At 32.9% G+C, this 17,467-nt stretch overlaps 1 protein-coding gene across 2 annotated transcripts; it reads right to left on the bottom strand.

Annotated features, from left to right (window-relative positions):
- Nucleotides 1-20: 20 nt before the first annotated feature.
- On the bottom strand, nt 21-16,098 carry LOC126738419 (DCN1-like protein 3). 2 transcript variants are annotated; one of them, XM_050443755.1, is made up of 6 exons: nt 15,786-16,098; nt 15,553-15,684; nt 15,413-15,493; nt 15,224-15,357; nt 12,679-12,962; nt 21-5,025 (listed from the first exon to the last, which is right to left on the bottom strand). In XM_050443755.1, the coding sequence occupies exons 2-6, from the start codon at nt 15,629-15,631 to the stop codon at nt 4,683-4,685; spliced, it is 921 nt and encodes a 306-aa protein (XP_050299712.1). In that variant the 5' UTR covers nt 15,632-15,684; nt 15,786-16,098; the 3' UTR covers nt 21-4,682. The 2 variants fall into 2 exon arrangements, with proteins under 2 accessions (XP_050299712.1, XP_050299721.1); XM_050443764.1 differs by having other exon boundaries at nt 15,740-16,098.
- Nucleotides 16,099-17,467: the final 1,369 nt, after the last annotated feature.

The raw sequence follows: 17,467 nt of genomic DNA on the forward strand, positions 1-17,467 counted from the left end.
GAAAAAAAAGTAAACGCATATTAAAATCTATCATCATTTATTAAAATATAAATAATATATCACACAAAAGAAGGAGCTATAGGCATAACAAACTCGTATTTGCTAAAATAAAAAATGAGTTAACATATGTAAACGTCAATGTATTGAGTGAAATAAAACGTGTATTTATCAGATCCCGGCTTAAGTACAATCAAAGTTAATATAAACACATTACTTTTAAGCATTTACCAGTTTGTCACGACCTAAATTTAGGAAAAAGTTCAAGGCAAACGATTTATTTTTTCAGTCAAAACAGATCCAAAGCCTCAATAAACACACGTTTTTCGTTGGGATAACAAAATGATCACCGTACTGAACATACCGTCTATCTTAAAAAAGCTACAGCACATGTCCAACTTAACATGGCTTGACCATTTGATAGATATTGAGCTAACACTTATTTTAGTGAAAATTATTTAATAAAAAAATAACTTCCTCAAATAAAGTAACTTAAATATACCATCTTTCATGGATCAGTACGATGGGGAACTGCCGGAAACCTAATACTAAATGCATTGGAAGAAAATAATTTAATTTAAGAATGGTTTAGTTACTAACGTTTAAAACCTAAAAGTCCTGCAGAACATAACGGGTAAAATATATTTTGTACAACCACCAGACTTCTTAAGAACACCAAAATGTAGGTAAATCACGACTTTCTTTACAATACTTTATGTTAGGCAATGATGAAAACACTTTTGCACTTGACACCGATATTGATATAGTGGGGATCAATAAGTAGCAATAAAAATTTAATATGTCGCTCACTTCAAGCATAAATATAGTTTTTAAGATGCCTCGAGAGATCCAATGTAAAAACTGGTTAAAAATTTAACCCTTTCTAGATAGATTTTTTATATAATAAACTTTCATAATCCTATTAGGGCATATATATCTCACCACTAGTTTTCTAGTGACTATTGGGATGCAGAGTATTGTTAATATGCCCATATACTGTCTTATTAGTCTATTATGCGTCGTCGTTAAAATTATTGGTTTATTGTGTTCAGGTTGTGTAGTATGCAATTTTACTAACCTCACTTCAATGTGCACGCGGTAAAGTACCCAGTCGCCATAATATATCGAATCTCCAGATTACATGTCAATGATAATTTAAAAAAAAATTATTTTACAATTTTAAATTAATGTCGGAATTTTACTTTTACTTACTTGAGGAAAAAATAGAGAAATTTGTACGGATCTATTTGTACAATATTTCAAGTTTATGCTAATTTAAAGGCTAAAAAGAAATAGTGAATAGGTTATATCACCACAATATTTTTTAATTAGGTTTGTACTTTATACGTTTATATGTTTCAATTGTAAATCGTTCAAAAATGAAATTACAAACCTTTTAGCGACATTTTGTAAATGGCGCCAAAGCTATGACATTACGAGGGTGATTCGATGAGTACTTAGCATAGAAAAGAAAAATGAAAATTTGGGAGAAATGACAATTTATTTCTCTACAGAGTCTCCTTTTAACTCAAAACACATCATGAACATCCAGCGATGCTCCAACTTCTTTAATCCGTCTGAAAAATACGTTTTCTGGAGGTTTACAAAGTAAGCCTCCATGGCGGCAATAAGCTCCTAAGTCGATTCGACTTTCTGCCCGGCGAGTGATTTTTTGAAGTTTGGAAACAAGAAGTCGCACGGGGTCAAATCTGGCGAATACGGTAGATGAAGTTCGTAACCCAATTTAACCGTGGCGATGGCGGAGGTGTGAGCCGGCGCGTTGTGGAAGAGTATATTCTTCACCAAATGGGGCCGTTTATTATGTAATTCGGCAATAATGCGGCATATATATCACACCTTGTGAATCCCAAAAAACGGCCATCACTCTTTCCGGCCGATGGGACCGTCTTCGCCTTCTTCGGAGCATGTTTGCCGGGTAAAGTCCACTGTTTCGACTGTTCTTTGGTCTCTGGTGTGTACCAGTGGATCCATGTTTCGTCGACCGTCATGAAACGATGCAGAAACTCCTTCAGAATGCGCTTAAACAACGTCAAACACTGCACTGAAGTGGTCTCACGGTTGCGCTTGTGGTCCAGGATGAGCAAAAGCGGCACCCATCGCGCTGACCGCTTTCTCATTCCCAAAATTTCATGTAGGACATGACCTATGCGGTCTTTCGAGATGCCTTCTGTCTCAGCTATCTCGCACACCTTCAATCGGCGGTCTGCCAATACAAGATCGTAGATTTTCGTCAGTGGAAGTCGTTTTAGGGGCACCCGGGCGTGACTCATCAAAAACCGAGATTGAAACTCGTTAAACCAATTTTTGACGGTTGCCATCGAAGCAGAAGAGTCACCGTACACAGCATCCAAGCGCTCTTTGATTTCGCTGCGCGATTTCCCTTCCAAAAACAAGAATCGAATCGCCGGCCGATATTGCTCTTTTCCCATTTTTCTAAAATCGGCGGACACACGTTTTCAACATAACAAAACTACGAGTTTGATTTAGCTAAAATTTTGAAAAGGTAAGCATTTAAAAAAAATTAAAATAAGTGGAGGTGCCGTTTCCAATTTTTCTTTTAAATGGGAATGATGGTCAATTGATACCTTATTTAATTTGCTTTACCCTACTAATTAGTAAAAATGTACAAAATCTATCAATTTTTTTTTGAAAATTATGCCTTGAAATAGCTTACAGCATATTTTTTATTTTGTTTGCTAATGCTACTGCATCATCATTTCAAAGGAAACCTTGTTCTAGTAAAGTCCAGTGCAACGATATATTAGAATGTTCACCCGTCAAAACACCAGCATTTTACATGTCAAACAATGTAAATAGAAGGTGGATGACATTGTTTGGCAGGTGGAATGCTGGTGTTTTGACGGGTGACCATTCTAATATATCGTTGCACTGGACTTTACCTGTGCTTCTAATTTAAATGCTGTTCTTGATTTTCGAATAAAGAATCAAAAAGTTATCAAAATCACTTCCAAAACAAAACCGCAGATTTACTCTTAATCAAATCCGTCACAGCCAGTATTTAATATATATTCGATAACTAGTTTTGGCCAGCAGAAAAGGGAATTTTCTGAAAAATATTATACGTTATATCCATGGTTAGAGTATAGTATTAAAGGAGATGCAGTATACTGGTACACCTGTTCTTTCAGAATAGAAAGACCTAGACTTTTTGTGAATTACCGATTTACGAACAAATTTTACAACTGACTTATTTAAGAAAGCTAGGCGAAAAATTAAAAACGCACTGGGAAAACCATTTAAGTTATTCGAAAAGGAACAGCAAGCATTTAAAAAAAATAAAGAAGATTTTAAAATTATATCAGATGTTATTGAAACATTATCAAGACAAGGAATATATCACAGGTTATAAGGAAACCGATGACTCAACAAACAAAGAAATCTGTGAATTAATTTTAATCAATTAATATCAATATGCAGTAATGTTGACTTTAGGTCATGCTGAAAATGATATTTTTTCAGAAAATGATGATATTTGAAGCTACTTCATATTCATATACTACCACATATTCATTGCCTGAAAACAGACCTTGTGTTATACTTATTGACTTGAATCAAAGTTTTTCTGTTGTGGATGTTTTTTATACATTATTTCCAAAAAGTACTTTGAGTTATATTGTTCCATCAACTAAACAATAGCGTTATTAATTGAAATCCCATTTATTATAGCGTACAATAACCTTCCTTCTATTTCCACGTTTGGTCATGAAGCAATAAAAATATTAATTACCAAATTATATTTTACTAATCCAAAAAAACCAACCGACGCTTGCAATATTTATTTAATTGAAGACCTAGTTTAATCGCTGAAGGGTACATTTTAAAAAAGGTAGATATGAAACCACTATAAACACTCAGTCGACTGACGATTGCATGCAAAATTCAAAAGTAGGTCCAGCCACAAAAAATATTTAAATCTGACAGGAATAAAAATTTGGAAAAAATGTGATGCTCAAAGATGCTATATGTATGACTCGATTGTTTATTGTAAAAAGTTTCCACTGAAGGGACATTGGGAGAAAAAGCAGTAAAAAAGAAACGTCTTTTTTTACAAAAAGTTAATTTAATGAATACGATTTCTTGCTGTAGGGACTACTCGCAAAAACGTGCCAAAATATGCGAAGAAGACACTGAACAGGCATTCGTTATGAGTAACTAAAATTTTTTATCAATAAAATCACCTAAGTAGTTCGTACAAGCAAAGATGGCAGTAAAGTAAATATCAGCTGCCCCGAATTTATGAACTCTTGTAACATCAATATTATGGGCGGAGTAGATCTATCAGATCAGTTGACTGGCTTAATGATAGACATAGATATCTTATGGCACCCAGTATATTTTTTCTGTGACTTCCAATGTTACATTTATTCTGTAATACTTTTCTCTTTTCTTCTACTGTTATAAAGCACTTTAAGTTAAAATATAAAGTCGTCTTTTTGGGAACCTTATAACATTGTGAAATATAGAACCTAGATCTAGATCTAAAAAATTAGATTCGAAAGGGTTAAAACTGCTTATATACAAAAATGTTTGCAAAGATTTATCTTCGAAACATCTTGTCCAAGATAAATCTGGAATAACCGAGAAACTCTTTACTGATCCCCACGACTTAAATCTAGCACACGAACCTCTTTTCACTTTTACCGTCAATCTTTAATAAATAAATCCTCACATTCTTTATCCTTGGTGATGTTCTGATTCGCTTGATCATTTTCGTATTCGACGAAATCGTCGAACAAACTGGGCCAGGCCTCGTTATCATCGTAGCAACTCAGATCGTTGCCCACGTGTTCCGAAAAGTTCAAAAACATGTTCCACGTGTCCTTCGGGATACCCCGTATTAGCGGGTGATCCTCCAGGAATTTTAACCAACGATTAAGGATCGGCGGTTCTCTGATTGTGAACACGAGTCTCCATAAGACCACAGCCATGTTGGTGGGCAATATACGTTGCCCGGATTGGACGTCCAGTCCGAATTTAAACGCGAACCTGGAAATGATTTATATGTACTGATATAGTTTCAAATGTTTCTAACTTAGGATATTTGAAAACTCGATTATGTTATGTAATTGATAGAAATAAAATTCCCCTATACTTGATTGATTGATCTATTGTCCATATAATCAAATGCTTTATGGAAAGAAATTATTTTCCCCTATTTTGGACTCTCTTACCTAATTTTAAGGAATGTAAACATTTTTCAGATTTAAGAATAATAAGCATCCTACCAGTGTTATCTAAGATATTTAAAAAATACTAGGCAATCAAATGCTTAAATATTGTGATTTAAATAAAATAATCTCAGTCTGTCAGTGTGAGTTTCGTAAGGGCTGTTGTACAGCACCTGCCTCAGCGAAGGTAACAAATTAAATTTTTTGAAGCCTATGATAAAGAATTTGCTACGCTACTTATTTTGCTCAATTACTCAAAAGCATTCGACACGATTAACCATCAGTTACTGGTTTCCTCACTTAGTTTTATAGCTTTGATTGACCTGCTCTGGAATTATTTACATCTTACCTAACTCAAAGAACGAAAAGCGGCATATAAAGTTAATTGTTCCGAAGGGTTCGAATTTGAGTTTCCTGTACTTTTTATTATTGATACATCACATTTAGTAAGCTCTTCAAAACACTGCAAAATTGTTGTATATTATGCTGATGATACACAGTTATATTTTTCATTTGACCCTAATCACTTTATTGAAGGCGGTAATGAACTTGCACAAATTTGCCTTTTATTATCAGATAATTTGAGAAGATAATTTGAATCTAAGCACCACTAAATCTAACGTGATATTATTTGCAAATAAGACTAAGCTTAATTTTTTGAAAAACTATTGTATTGTACAATACAATTTTTATAATGTACAATATTTGCATTTATATTGTTCCACTTGAATATGTAGACGTGGCTCACAATTTGAGACTAATATTGGATTCATATCTAAAAGTTGAATGTCACGTTGCTGAAGTTAAGAAACAACTATTTTATATAGTTTAAACTTGTTGTAATTGCCAATATCTTAATATTGTCTGAGTCTTTGATCTATCAAGATTTTAACTATTGTGACTTCTTTTATGATTTTCCTTGGTTATTTCCTTTGGTCTTTTATGGTCTCTGGCAGACTGCATTGGGGTGCCCTTAGAACATTGAAAAGCCTTTCAATGTTCTAAGGGGGTGCCTTTCTGCATCAGATTATCAACTTTTCTGCGGAAAATATTTTTATTACACGGTCAACACCCAGTGTTAATATTAGGCATAAATAGTTATACAATTTTTTACCTAGATTTAGAAGTTCACTTTTTGAAACATGTTTTGCTTTTACATAATATGTATGTCTTTTGAACCAGCTGCCAGTAGCATTTAGAAGTTTTAATATTTTAAAGTTTAAGTGGAAACATTTCTAAACAAGTTAAAAACATTTCTTCTCCTGGATCAGACAAACTAATGAATATCATAATTTATCAGTTGTACACTGTAATTGACTATCGGGAAAATCACTTAAAAAAAATAAATTTAAAAGCTGAATACGTGTTTTTATTTTATTTGACTTTCATATACTACCAAAATGGTCTCTGTGTATTATTCTAATTGTGTTTTGTTAAAGGGAACCAATTTTTTCATGTAATGTGAGTAAAATAGCAAAATTTAACAAGAGAGTCAGATAGTCAAAATATTGGACCTTAAATTAAAATAGCACCAATAAAATTTTATGTTATAGTGGAGCACACATAACTTTAACTGCTAAGTTTATAGTATTAAAATCCTACATAATATTCTGTGAGAATACAGTAGCCATTATTTAACATAAACAGGTTGCTAGATTGTCTAAATAGTTTAAAAAATCAGGGCTGGTATTACTCTCCTGTAGATAGATAAGAGATAAATTATTTTATTTTCAAACAGGTAGCTACAGCATATTGCAACTACTTCAAAACACGTCCAGAAGAAAATAAATTTGTATGCAAATGACTATAATTAGCTTACATTGATAGGAATAAATTATGAAATTTGAGTAATTACACAACCTATCTACCTTAGGCTGGTGTAAAAATCTTCCAAGCTATGGAGTTCTAGCTCACATAAGACTTTAAACAAGCTCTTTTTAAATTCTTCAAAATTGGTAATTCTCCCAGATTTTCCGGCAAATGTTTGCTCAATTTAATACATGAGTAAAGGTAATTTTTTTCCAGTTAGTCCAAGATGATGCAAAGCAATATTGTATAAGACATTTACACCCTGAATACTAAGATGATGGCTTAACAGAAATCTGTCAAACATTTGACTATTTTGTTTTATAAATGAAATTTTTTCATAAATTGATGCAAGTTTGCATTTTTGCAATTTTGCAATGAATGCAAATTTGAAGGCAAGCAAAGTAAGAAGGTTCTTTGATCTAAAAATGCCTCTGCAGCTACACAGGTATAATTTGTGTTATTATCTCGAGACCTATTTTTTGAGTGATATATAAGCGATCTGTTTTTGACTGTGGAACATAGTACTCTACTAAGTAAACAGTAAAAAAATAGCGTCTTTTGCAGATAATACTGCTATTTTAGCTCAATACCAGATACAGGCTGGTGCTGTGATGAGGTAATGAGGCATTGGCAAGAGTTAAATAAACACTGCCTCGATTTTAATCTTCTAATTTTTAAACCTGAAAAAACTAAATTTGTTAACTTGGTATATAAAATGCATACATCTGACTGTCAAAAAAGTAAGAGAAAATTAAAAATCATATTGATTTATCCCTAGTCATTTTAGGAGCATATGCCAGAATCTATGTATTTTAAGAATTTAACTACTTATTATATAATGTTTTTTTTTTAATTTTTAAACTTTATCTTCCTAGTATAATTTATTATTTAAATACACACACAAACTTTGTCTATAGTGCTCCAGAATGTTATATAATTTCATAGATTTTTATTTGTATATATTGGGAAATAATTTGTTTTTAATTTGATTTGAAAACATTAGTTTTAAAACGTTCTCAGTTAAAATATGTCAGAAGAATAGGGCAGTTTTGTAATTCCATGAGTCATATCACTTTTACTGCTATTTGTATTGAAAAAAATACAATTACTTTTTTAAAAAGTTCACCTATTATGCTAGTGAACCAGTTTTTTGAAGATTTTAAATTTTTAAATGATAATCCCATGAAATAAAATCTTCAATACACTCTGAGTTAAAAATAGCATTCTTTTCATCTGCATACTTTGCAATTTTACAGTTTAAAGTATTATTATTCAAGGGCATGTCAATGAGGAAAATTACAAACAGCAAATGGCCTACGATGCTGCCTTGATGAATACCTAATTTGAAAATTTGCTTATTTGAGAGAACTTCTTTTGTATTATTTTTAATTTTAAACATTTTTGTCCTGCTTTTTCATTAGAAAGATTTGAGTAAGAAATCTGCCTTGCAACTTTGAAAAGAATGTTATCTATTCTAGAGATAAAACTGATTTAGGGAACCCAATCTAACATGCCGAGTTATATTGTCGTGTGTCTTTTATAGGTTCGCCAGACTGTTTACAAAATAAAAATATACCTTAATGTAAAAATGTTGTCTTTCAAAAAAAATCCTAAATAAACATCTAATAGTCTTCTTTTATAAAACAAGTATATGAATTACTTAGTTGTCTAGTAAGCAATTTGCCAGAGAAATATTCCATCAATAATGTCATTCATGAAGAGATTAGTGTAATAACGGATTTACTAAGAATACTATCTATTCTCGCTTTGAAATAATGAATAGGGCTATAGGGAATAACTGTTCTAAAATTTTCTAGCTATATTCTATCGAAATCAGGTATAAATCTTACCAATGAGTTGACAATGTCTTGGGTTAGCTTAAATATGTGAACTGATAGAAGGGAATATTATGTGTGTTTTGATTACAAGATTTTAAATAATTCTATTAAGAGCCCTAAGTTTCTGGCTACTTGTAAAATTCATGCTTGCCACACTCATAATCAAGTCCTCTTGCATGTGTCTGACTTCAGAACATCTTATTTACTTCATTGCCCAGTCAATATAATCTCATCCACTATTAACACGTATCATTCAGAGTTTGATCGTTTTAATTATATTTACTGAATTTTTTTGTACTTCATTTTTTATTTCACTGAATAAATTTAAATTAGCAGTTAAGAAAATTGGAATTTCCTAGATTTAAACGAATTATTTATGTAACTTCTAGACCTAAGCTTTATTACTCTGTAAAATGTATTTTATGTTAATAAAATAAAGAAATAAAATAAATTGGACACATGATATCCAGAACTAAATACCAAACCAATTCTGCCATCCAAAGCATAAAAGTGCATAAAGAATTATTCATGTCACTATTCTTTCCATTTTACAAAAACAAGTATTGTTTGTTAATAATATTGAATATTGATGCAAAGTTTATTATGCATGAAAATCAATACAAAATAAAATAGTAAAACCTGATTTTTTTGGATTTAACTTAAATGCAGTTAATTGAAAGAACTCGTCCATTATCTCAAAGAGACCTATGTAACTAGAGAAAAAATATATAAAAACTCCAAGTACATGTACTTAGCAGGTCATCTAGCTATAAGGTCTGATGATGCTTTATTAGCGAAATATGTAACCTGATTGACACAAAAAGATATTTTGAGACTGAGACTTGGAGTTTTTATATATTTTTTTCATTAAATGCACTTAGCCATTTTATGCTTTATACAGCAAAATGGTTTAGAAATAAAAAAGAAATATGAAGTTTTGGCCACTGAACTGTTTGCATAAATTGTTTACATTGTCAAATTTTAACTTAGAATCAATATGTAATCAAGAAATGTATCTTTAAATTCAATAAAATGTTTATTTCTTTTAGGTGGTAATTTAACTTTAATTTTAACTTTTATGGGAAGTAACTTCCCATTAGTTTAATTATTTATTTTAGACAGGAAAAGCTTTAAAAAGTTTTGTGAAAAGCATTATAAGCTGTATAAAATTTAACAAAATGTTTCTAAATAATTGCAATAATTACTTTTTTAATAGTGAAGCCTATAATATGCTATATTATGAAAGATATACAGTGGTGGCCAACTAATTAGAAACGATTTAAAAAAAATACTTTATTCAATGTTTCAGTTCTTTAAAATAAATTAAAACCAACTTGTTGTAAAATTTTGATTGTTCATCACAACAGCAATATATAATTTATTTATAGACATTCCACTAAGAAATTTGTAAGGAATGCAGAATATAAACAAAATTTATAGATAACACATTTGGCACATCTACTTAGAAACGACGAAAATAAACGCGCGTATAGTTCATTTCAAACCTTTGTACTGGTAACAATTTGTGTTTTTTGTATCTACAAGCCTTGTCTTTGTGTCTTCCACAGTTTAAAATGGGTAGAAAAAAAAAATGTGATCCGTCAATGCGTAAAATAATTTTTACGCTAAGGGAAAGGGGTTGGACTTATAGTAAAATAGCTGACCACCTAAAATGTTCAAAAAAAATGGTTTTCTATGCACTCAAACACATAAAAGAACATAAAACGTACGAAAATATTCCACGCAAGATAAGATCTAAAAAAACCAGCCAACAAACTGATGAAACTATTGTTCGAAAGGCTAAAATGAATCCATTTTTAACCTCCAACCAGATTAAAGAAGAACTTTCTCCAGCTATCGCGATATCATCACGAACTATAAGACGACGACTTAATGAGGCCAACCTATTTGGACGAGTATCCCGCAAGAAACCACTGCTAAAGAAGAAAAATCGCCAGGCTAGATTAAAATTCGCTAAGGACCATATTAATTGGACCATAAAAGAGTGGAAAAAAGTATTATGGTCTGATGAGACAAAAATAAATTGCATTGGTAGCGATGGTAGAATATTTGTGAGAAGACCAAGGGGTGCGGAAAATAATCCCAAGTATACAACCAGCACAGTCAAACATGGAGGTGGAAATATAAAATTATGGGGATGTTTTTCGTGGTGTGGTGTTGGTCCATTAGTGAAAATTGACGGTATTCTTGACCAAGAAAAATATAAAGATATTATGGAGAACCACATGTTACCGTTTGCTGATGAAACTTTGCCGGTGTCTTGGGTTTTGCAATAAGACAATGATCCCAAGCACACGGCTAAGTCTGTAAAAAAATGGTTTGACGATAACCATGTTGATGTACTTGATTGGCCCTCATGTAGTCCGGATCTCAATCCCATTGAGAATCTTTGGAGAGACCTGAAAAAACTTTTAGAACATAAAAATATTAAAAACCTTAAAGATCTGGCGGAAGAAGCAGAGCAGGCGTGGAAATCGATACTACTAGCGAGATGTCAACATCTGGTGGAGTCAATGCCCAGGAGATGTAGAGCTGTCATTGAAAATAAGGGATTTGCTACAAAATATTGATTTATTTAGGGCTTAGAGTTCTTTTTTTTTTTTTAAATTGATAATTCTTTGGTTTCTAATTAGTTGTGCAATTCAATATTTGTATAAAAAATTAACTTTTTTTTAAAAGTATATATGTGAAGACAAATCCACTAAATTTATGGTAATATTAAAGGTAAATGTTAGTTACGACAATGGGCGAGAAATTTAAGAATAAACAATTTTATTTACAAAAGATTTATGATTTTTATTAATTTATTCACACTGTTTCTAATTAGTTGGCCACCACTGTAATATCTCTCTATAAATCTTGTGTAGCAATATTATAATTACAATTATTATAATTAAAACGTACAATTTACTCCTGAAAATAAAATGAATACATACATATCATGTGTTAAGAGAACATGCAATGTGTTGACAACACAAGAAGTCAACAAAAAGATATGTCAAACTATACATCAATTGGAACAGGATCCTGAAACAGAGCACACATAAATAATATAACTAATACTTAATTATTTATGCAGAAATGGATAAGGTCAAATGTTGCCATTCAGATACTCTTAAGTAAGAAATATTTTTTTTAATTTTTCTTTTTAAATGGTTTCAGATCAAGAATATTTCTTATGAAGAGAAGATGGTTATATATTTTTTCGGCTGAAATAAATCAATGAATGCCTTTTAGGGGAAGTAGTTGTTATAAGGATGGGAAACTCATTCAACTGTTGGATAGCATGTGGGATTTTCTATGGAGATCTATCACACTAGTGCAATAATGCCAATGTTTTCAAGATAAATAATGAATAGTGTCAGGATATTTTCTAAAATAAACAGAGGGCTACATGAAGCCAAACTTCTGAAAGGCAAACCATATCTGATATGTGATTCTATCAAGGCAAAGAAGACCAAATCTGCACTATTCTTCCCAAGGTCATGTTTCAAAGCAGCTGGTTGACATCTAGGATGCTAGATTCGGAATATGATCTTTAAATTTTAGTTGATCATCAATGGTAATATTCAAGAACCTGCAACTCTCTTATGCTGTAGTCATGCTCATCAAACATAAGATTCCTCATGTTAGATAATTTTAATCTGTGCTGGAATCTCTATGATGCCAAGAATATGACTCATACTAAAAAATATGAAACAATTTAAAAAAGATAGTTGTCTAATTTTGTTTAGTGTAAGACTTCTAGATTAAGAGTAGTAAAAAAATGTCATCAAATAAATTTAAAAAAATAATCATCTTACCTGTAAAGATCCTTAAATAGCTCGTCATTTTCCTCTATGTCTTGAACTAATTCAGGCAGTCTAGTTTGTATGGCTTTAACTGAATCACACTTGATAGATTTCAGTCCAGTTACAAACTCTATCCGAGTAAATCGGCACATCTGTTCAGCATTTAGTTTCCATGCAAGCACTAATATTTTAAAATCATCTGGAGGTACACTGAGATCTTTACAGAATTGGTCTATACCTTCTGCTGCTATTATATCCTCATACTCATCTTTATAATGATCAAATAATGTGTTGAGCTAGAATAATATAAAAAGTTTCTTATATATCATTTAGACAGAGATAAAAGATTCTTTACTATATACAGGGTGTTCCGTTGATCATGTTACAAACTTCTAGGGCAGATAGAAAACGTCAAAAGAAAAAAAAAAGTTCATATAAACATGGGTCCGGAAAAGCTTCTTCAGGGAGCTAGAGCTCTTTGAAAATAACCTTTAAAAACTAGTTTTTTCTTAAAAGCTCCGGAGCTACTTTAGCTACCGCAACCAATTTTCGGAGGTAAATTATTGTTAGTACGTTTATTCTTTTGAACCTACTAAATAAAAAAAAAATTTACCAGGGGCTTCAGAATCAGGGGGGTATTTGGTAAATTTAGGCCCATTTCTTTAAGACTTTAATTTCTGCCTGTTTGGGCATTAGATTATGATGTTCCTATGCTTTTTACATAAAAAAGGTGCTCTTGGTAAAAGTCGGTAAATATCACCGTTTTTGTGGAAATTGACTAAAACCAAACTAAGATACAGCACCCGAATTAATTATTTTAATAATAATAAAAATGCTAATTCATTGCCACTGTCAGTATTTTTTACATGATATTAATTCCCTTTTTATTACGGTTAAGTAATGGAAGATTACACTTTTGCTGAATACGCCGATATGCTTTTAATTTATGGCGAAGTTCGATGTAATGGTAGAGCTGCTTCTTGACTATATGAAGAGCGGTTTCCCGAAAGGCGAATCCCAGCTCACACACTTTTTGAAAGGGTCAATCAACGGCTCAGGGAGACTGGCTCCGTTAAAATAAAACGCCAAGATAATGGCGCGCAAAGGAACATCCGAATCCCGGATTTTGAGGAAGAAGTGCTTCAGCGATTTGAAGATAACCCATCAGTAAGTACTCGAGCAGTAGCTAATGTGATGCATGTAAATCATGTTAGGGTATGGAACATTGTTAATGAACAGCTTCTTCGGCCCTACCACCTGCAAAAGGTGCAATCATTAGGACCCAATGATTTTATGCCCCGCGTGAATTTTTGCCAGTGGTTTCTTGACCGGTGTACAGAAGAACCTCAATTTCCAAAATATGTCCTTTTTACTGACGAGGCTTTATTTACAAAAGAAGGCATTTTTAATTCTAAGAATAATCATGTTTGGAGTGAGGAAAACCCTTATGGTATTCATTTTAGGAGCTATCAACATAAGTTTTCGGTCAATATGTGGGCCGGTATCGTTAAGAACGCTTAATTGCTTAATTATGTTGCCTCCTCGTTTAACAGGAAATATTTATTTAGATTTTTTAAGAAATGTACTGCCAGAACTATTAGATGATCTGCCCCTAAATATACGACAGAACTTATGGCTACAACACGATGGAGCGCCAGCTCATTTTTCAATTATTGTCCGCGAGTTGAAATGAAAATTTTGGAATGCGCTGGGTTGGCCGCGGAGGCCCTGTCACCTGGCTAGCGCGCTCACCAGATTTGACAACCTTAGATTTTTTTCTTTGGGGGCATATGAAAAGTCTCGTATATGAAACTCCAGTCGAGTCAGAAGAAGACCTGGTGGCCAGAATTTCCGCCGCTGCTGAAGTAATCCAAACCACGCCTGATATTTTTAACCACATCAACCTTAATATGGTGCGTAGATACAATAAATGTATCGATCGTGGCGGCCGGCATTTTGAGCAATTAATATCTTAAGTTTATTTTCGTAATACCAATCTTTAATAATATTTGTTTACGTTTCTAAAATTGTTAATTTGTTTTATTTACGCCAGATTTTTTTTTTATTGTTTATTAATAATAATAGATAATTCATTTTTGTATCTCATAACTTGCTTTTTGTCAATTTTCACAAAAACAGTGATATTTACCATTTACCGACTTTTACGAGCAGAGTTAAGAGCACCTTTTTTATGTAAAAAGCATAGGAACATCATAATCTAATGCCCAAGTGGGCAGAAATTAAAGTCTAAATTTACCAAATACCCCCCTGATTCTGAAGCCCCTGGTAAATATATTTTTATTTAGTAGGTTCAAAAGAATAAACGTACTAACAATAGTTTACCTCCCAAAATTGGTTGCGGTAGCTAAAGTAGTTCCGGAGCTATTAAAAAAAAACTAGTTTTTAAAGGTTATTTTCAAAGAGCTCTAGCTCCCTGAGAAAGCTTTTCCGGACCCATGTTTATATGAACTTTTGTTTTTCTTTTGATGTTTTCTATCTGCCCTAGAAGTTTGTAACATGATCAACGGAACACCCTGTATATTATTTGAAAAATCACCTTGGTGTCAGATGGTTTGCTATCTCCAATACCCATTGCAGGTGCAGACCTAGTGGTGGCTCTTCTACTTGGGGGATAAAACCGACTTATAGCTGAAGCAGATTGGCTTTCCGTTGGTGTACCTAAATGATTTCCTACAAAATCCATAACACTTAGCTTAACTGGGATAAAAATCTGAACTAGACTTACCATTACTCAAAAGTGTTTCCAATGGTGAAGTCGAAGCAGGAACATGGCTGGGAGCAGGATACAATCGAGCCTCAGGCATTTCTAAAATAAAGAAGTTTAGTTTATTTCAAACTTGAGAAAAAACTGTTTGTTAGTCACACCTTCCTTGTTAGAATTTTGTACAACAGAATCTGGGGCCGTCTGTTGTGGCTCCTTGCAGCAGTTCCAGCAATTTCCCATTGGAGGGCCCCAAACCTATCCTTTCAGGCTCCCTTAACGTTTTTTGCATTTCCCTAAGGATATGTTGTGTCAACAACAAGTTTTGACAAGTTTGTATAGATAAGATACCTATATTGAGGGACAATTGCAGTTCCTTAAAATTCTGATTCCTTACCTTAACTAGGTGACTACGAAATGTTATCAAACATTAAAAGGTTAACATAATATGTCCTAAAACTGTACTATTTATAAGTGTTTTTCTTGGAAGGGGCCCTTTTTTGCTTAACGGCAGGCAAATCGCCATTTTCTAGCAATATAGGTAAAAATATTGCAAATTCATTGTATTATTAATTATTAGATAGATTAACAATAAGATATTGTCATAAAAAATACGCGGTTTTTGCTATGAAATTATTATTTTTTTACAAAAACGTTTTAGAAAAAAAGAAAAACACTTCCTGGTTGGCAAGCTGTCACTGTCAACTGAACGTCATTTTGACATTTTTCTTATGATGGGTTGGTGGGCGCTTTTTACAATTCACCGGTGGATACACCGGGTTTGACCGGTAGTAGCAGACGAGTTTCAGAATTAACCCGGTATAAAAACCCAACGTTTCAAAATTAACCGGTGAAATCAGCTGGTTGCGACCGACGAGGTATCGGATTAACCGGGATTTTAAGATCGAATCTCGGTAAATTAGATTCTTCCTAAGATTCCTAACCTAGTTTTGTATTTTTTAAGGCTTAGTTTTTGTAAATTTTTTATTGCCCAATTTCTATTTTTATTTTTTGCGGATATTTTAAGTTTATTTTGATGGTCGAGTGAGAATAGTAGAAAAATAACATAAAGCTTTGGACTTGAACTTGCTAGTTTAATGGCTCTACTACGAGGCAATCTGCCAGCACGATTTGGAGATTCGGGAAAACCGTGGGGTTTCGTATGTATGTATGTCTGGTATGTACATATGTATGTATGTATACAGGGTGTCCAAGATAAGGATGCTAAGCATGGGGATCTCGGTACCTGTTGGAGATACAGCTTCGGTTAAATTAGGAAAAAGTTGTGCACTTTGAAGCGTATTTACATGCCGTTGAGAAACTTCAAAAATTTCCATGGCCTGCTGAGATTTTGGAAAACACGGAAATTTGCCAATATCGTACCGAGATCCCCATGCTTAGGATTCTTATCTTGGACACCCTGTATATGTCGGGTATGTATCGGGTATGTATGTATGTCGGGTATGTATGTTTATACCCTGTTCCCCGATCGAAAATGATCATTTTTCACAATCATAAGAAAGGAAAGAACGACCACGTGTTGACTAGGTGAAGAATGACGCGAAGTGGAACATAGTGTTTTAATACAATTTTGTTTGTTTATAGGCGCCCACTATAAAAGCCACAAACTGATTGCAACAGAAACTGAGATACTTACAATAGAACTGGGTCGTTTTAGTCTGATTTTTAGTTTCTTAAACATCAAAACAGTAGCAACCTTTCAATCTTTTCATGGAAAATGCTACCATAGTTGGTTTGGTTTGCTTTAAAAAATTTAAAAATATAAACTTGAACCGATTCTAAGCGATCTATCGGTTTTAACCGCGGTTAAGCCTTTGGTAGACCTTCAACAGTCCCTTTAAAACAACCTGTTTAGTTTTTTTATAAATGACTTGATTGAGTCACTCACTTGTCATAGGCTGGCTTTTGCCGATGATTTGAAGCTATATTTAAATGTATATGGCTTGGAGGATTGTCTTTTTCTTCAGAACTGTTTAAATACATTGGAGGTATGGTGCGCTGTTAACAGGTTAGGCTTGAATGCGGCTAAGTGTAGTGTGGTCAGTTACTCTAGATCAA

Source organism: Anthonomus grandis, chromosome 1 (assembly GCF_022605725.1).
Source record: "Anthonomus grandis grandis chromosome 1, icAntGran1.3, whole genome shotgun sequence".
Classification (NCBI taxonomy): domain Eukaryota; kingdom Metazoa; phylum Arthropoda; class Insecta; order Coleoptera; family Curculionidae; genus Anthonomus; species Anthonomus grandis.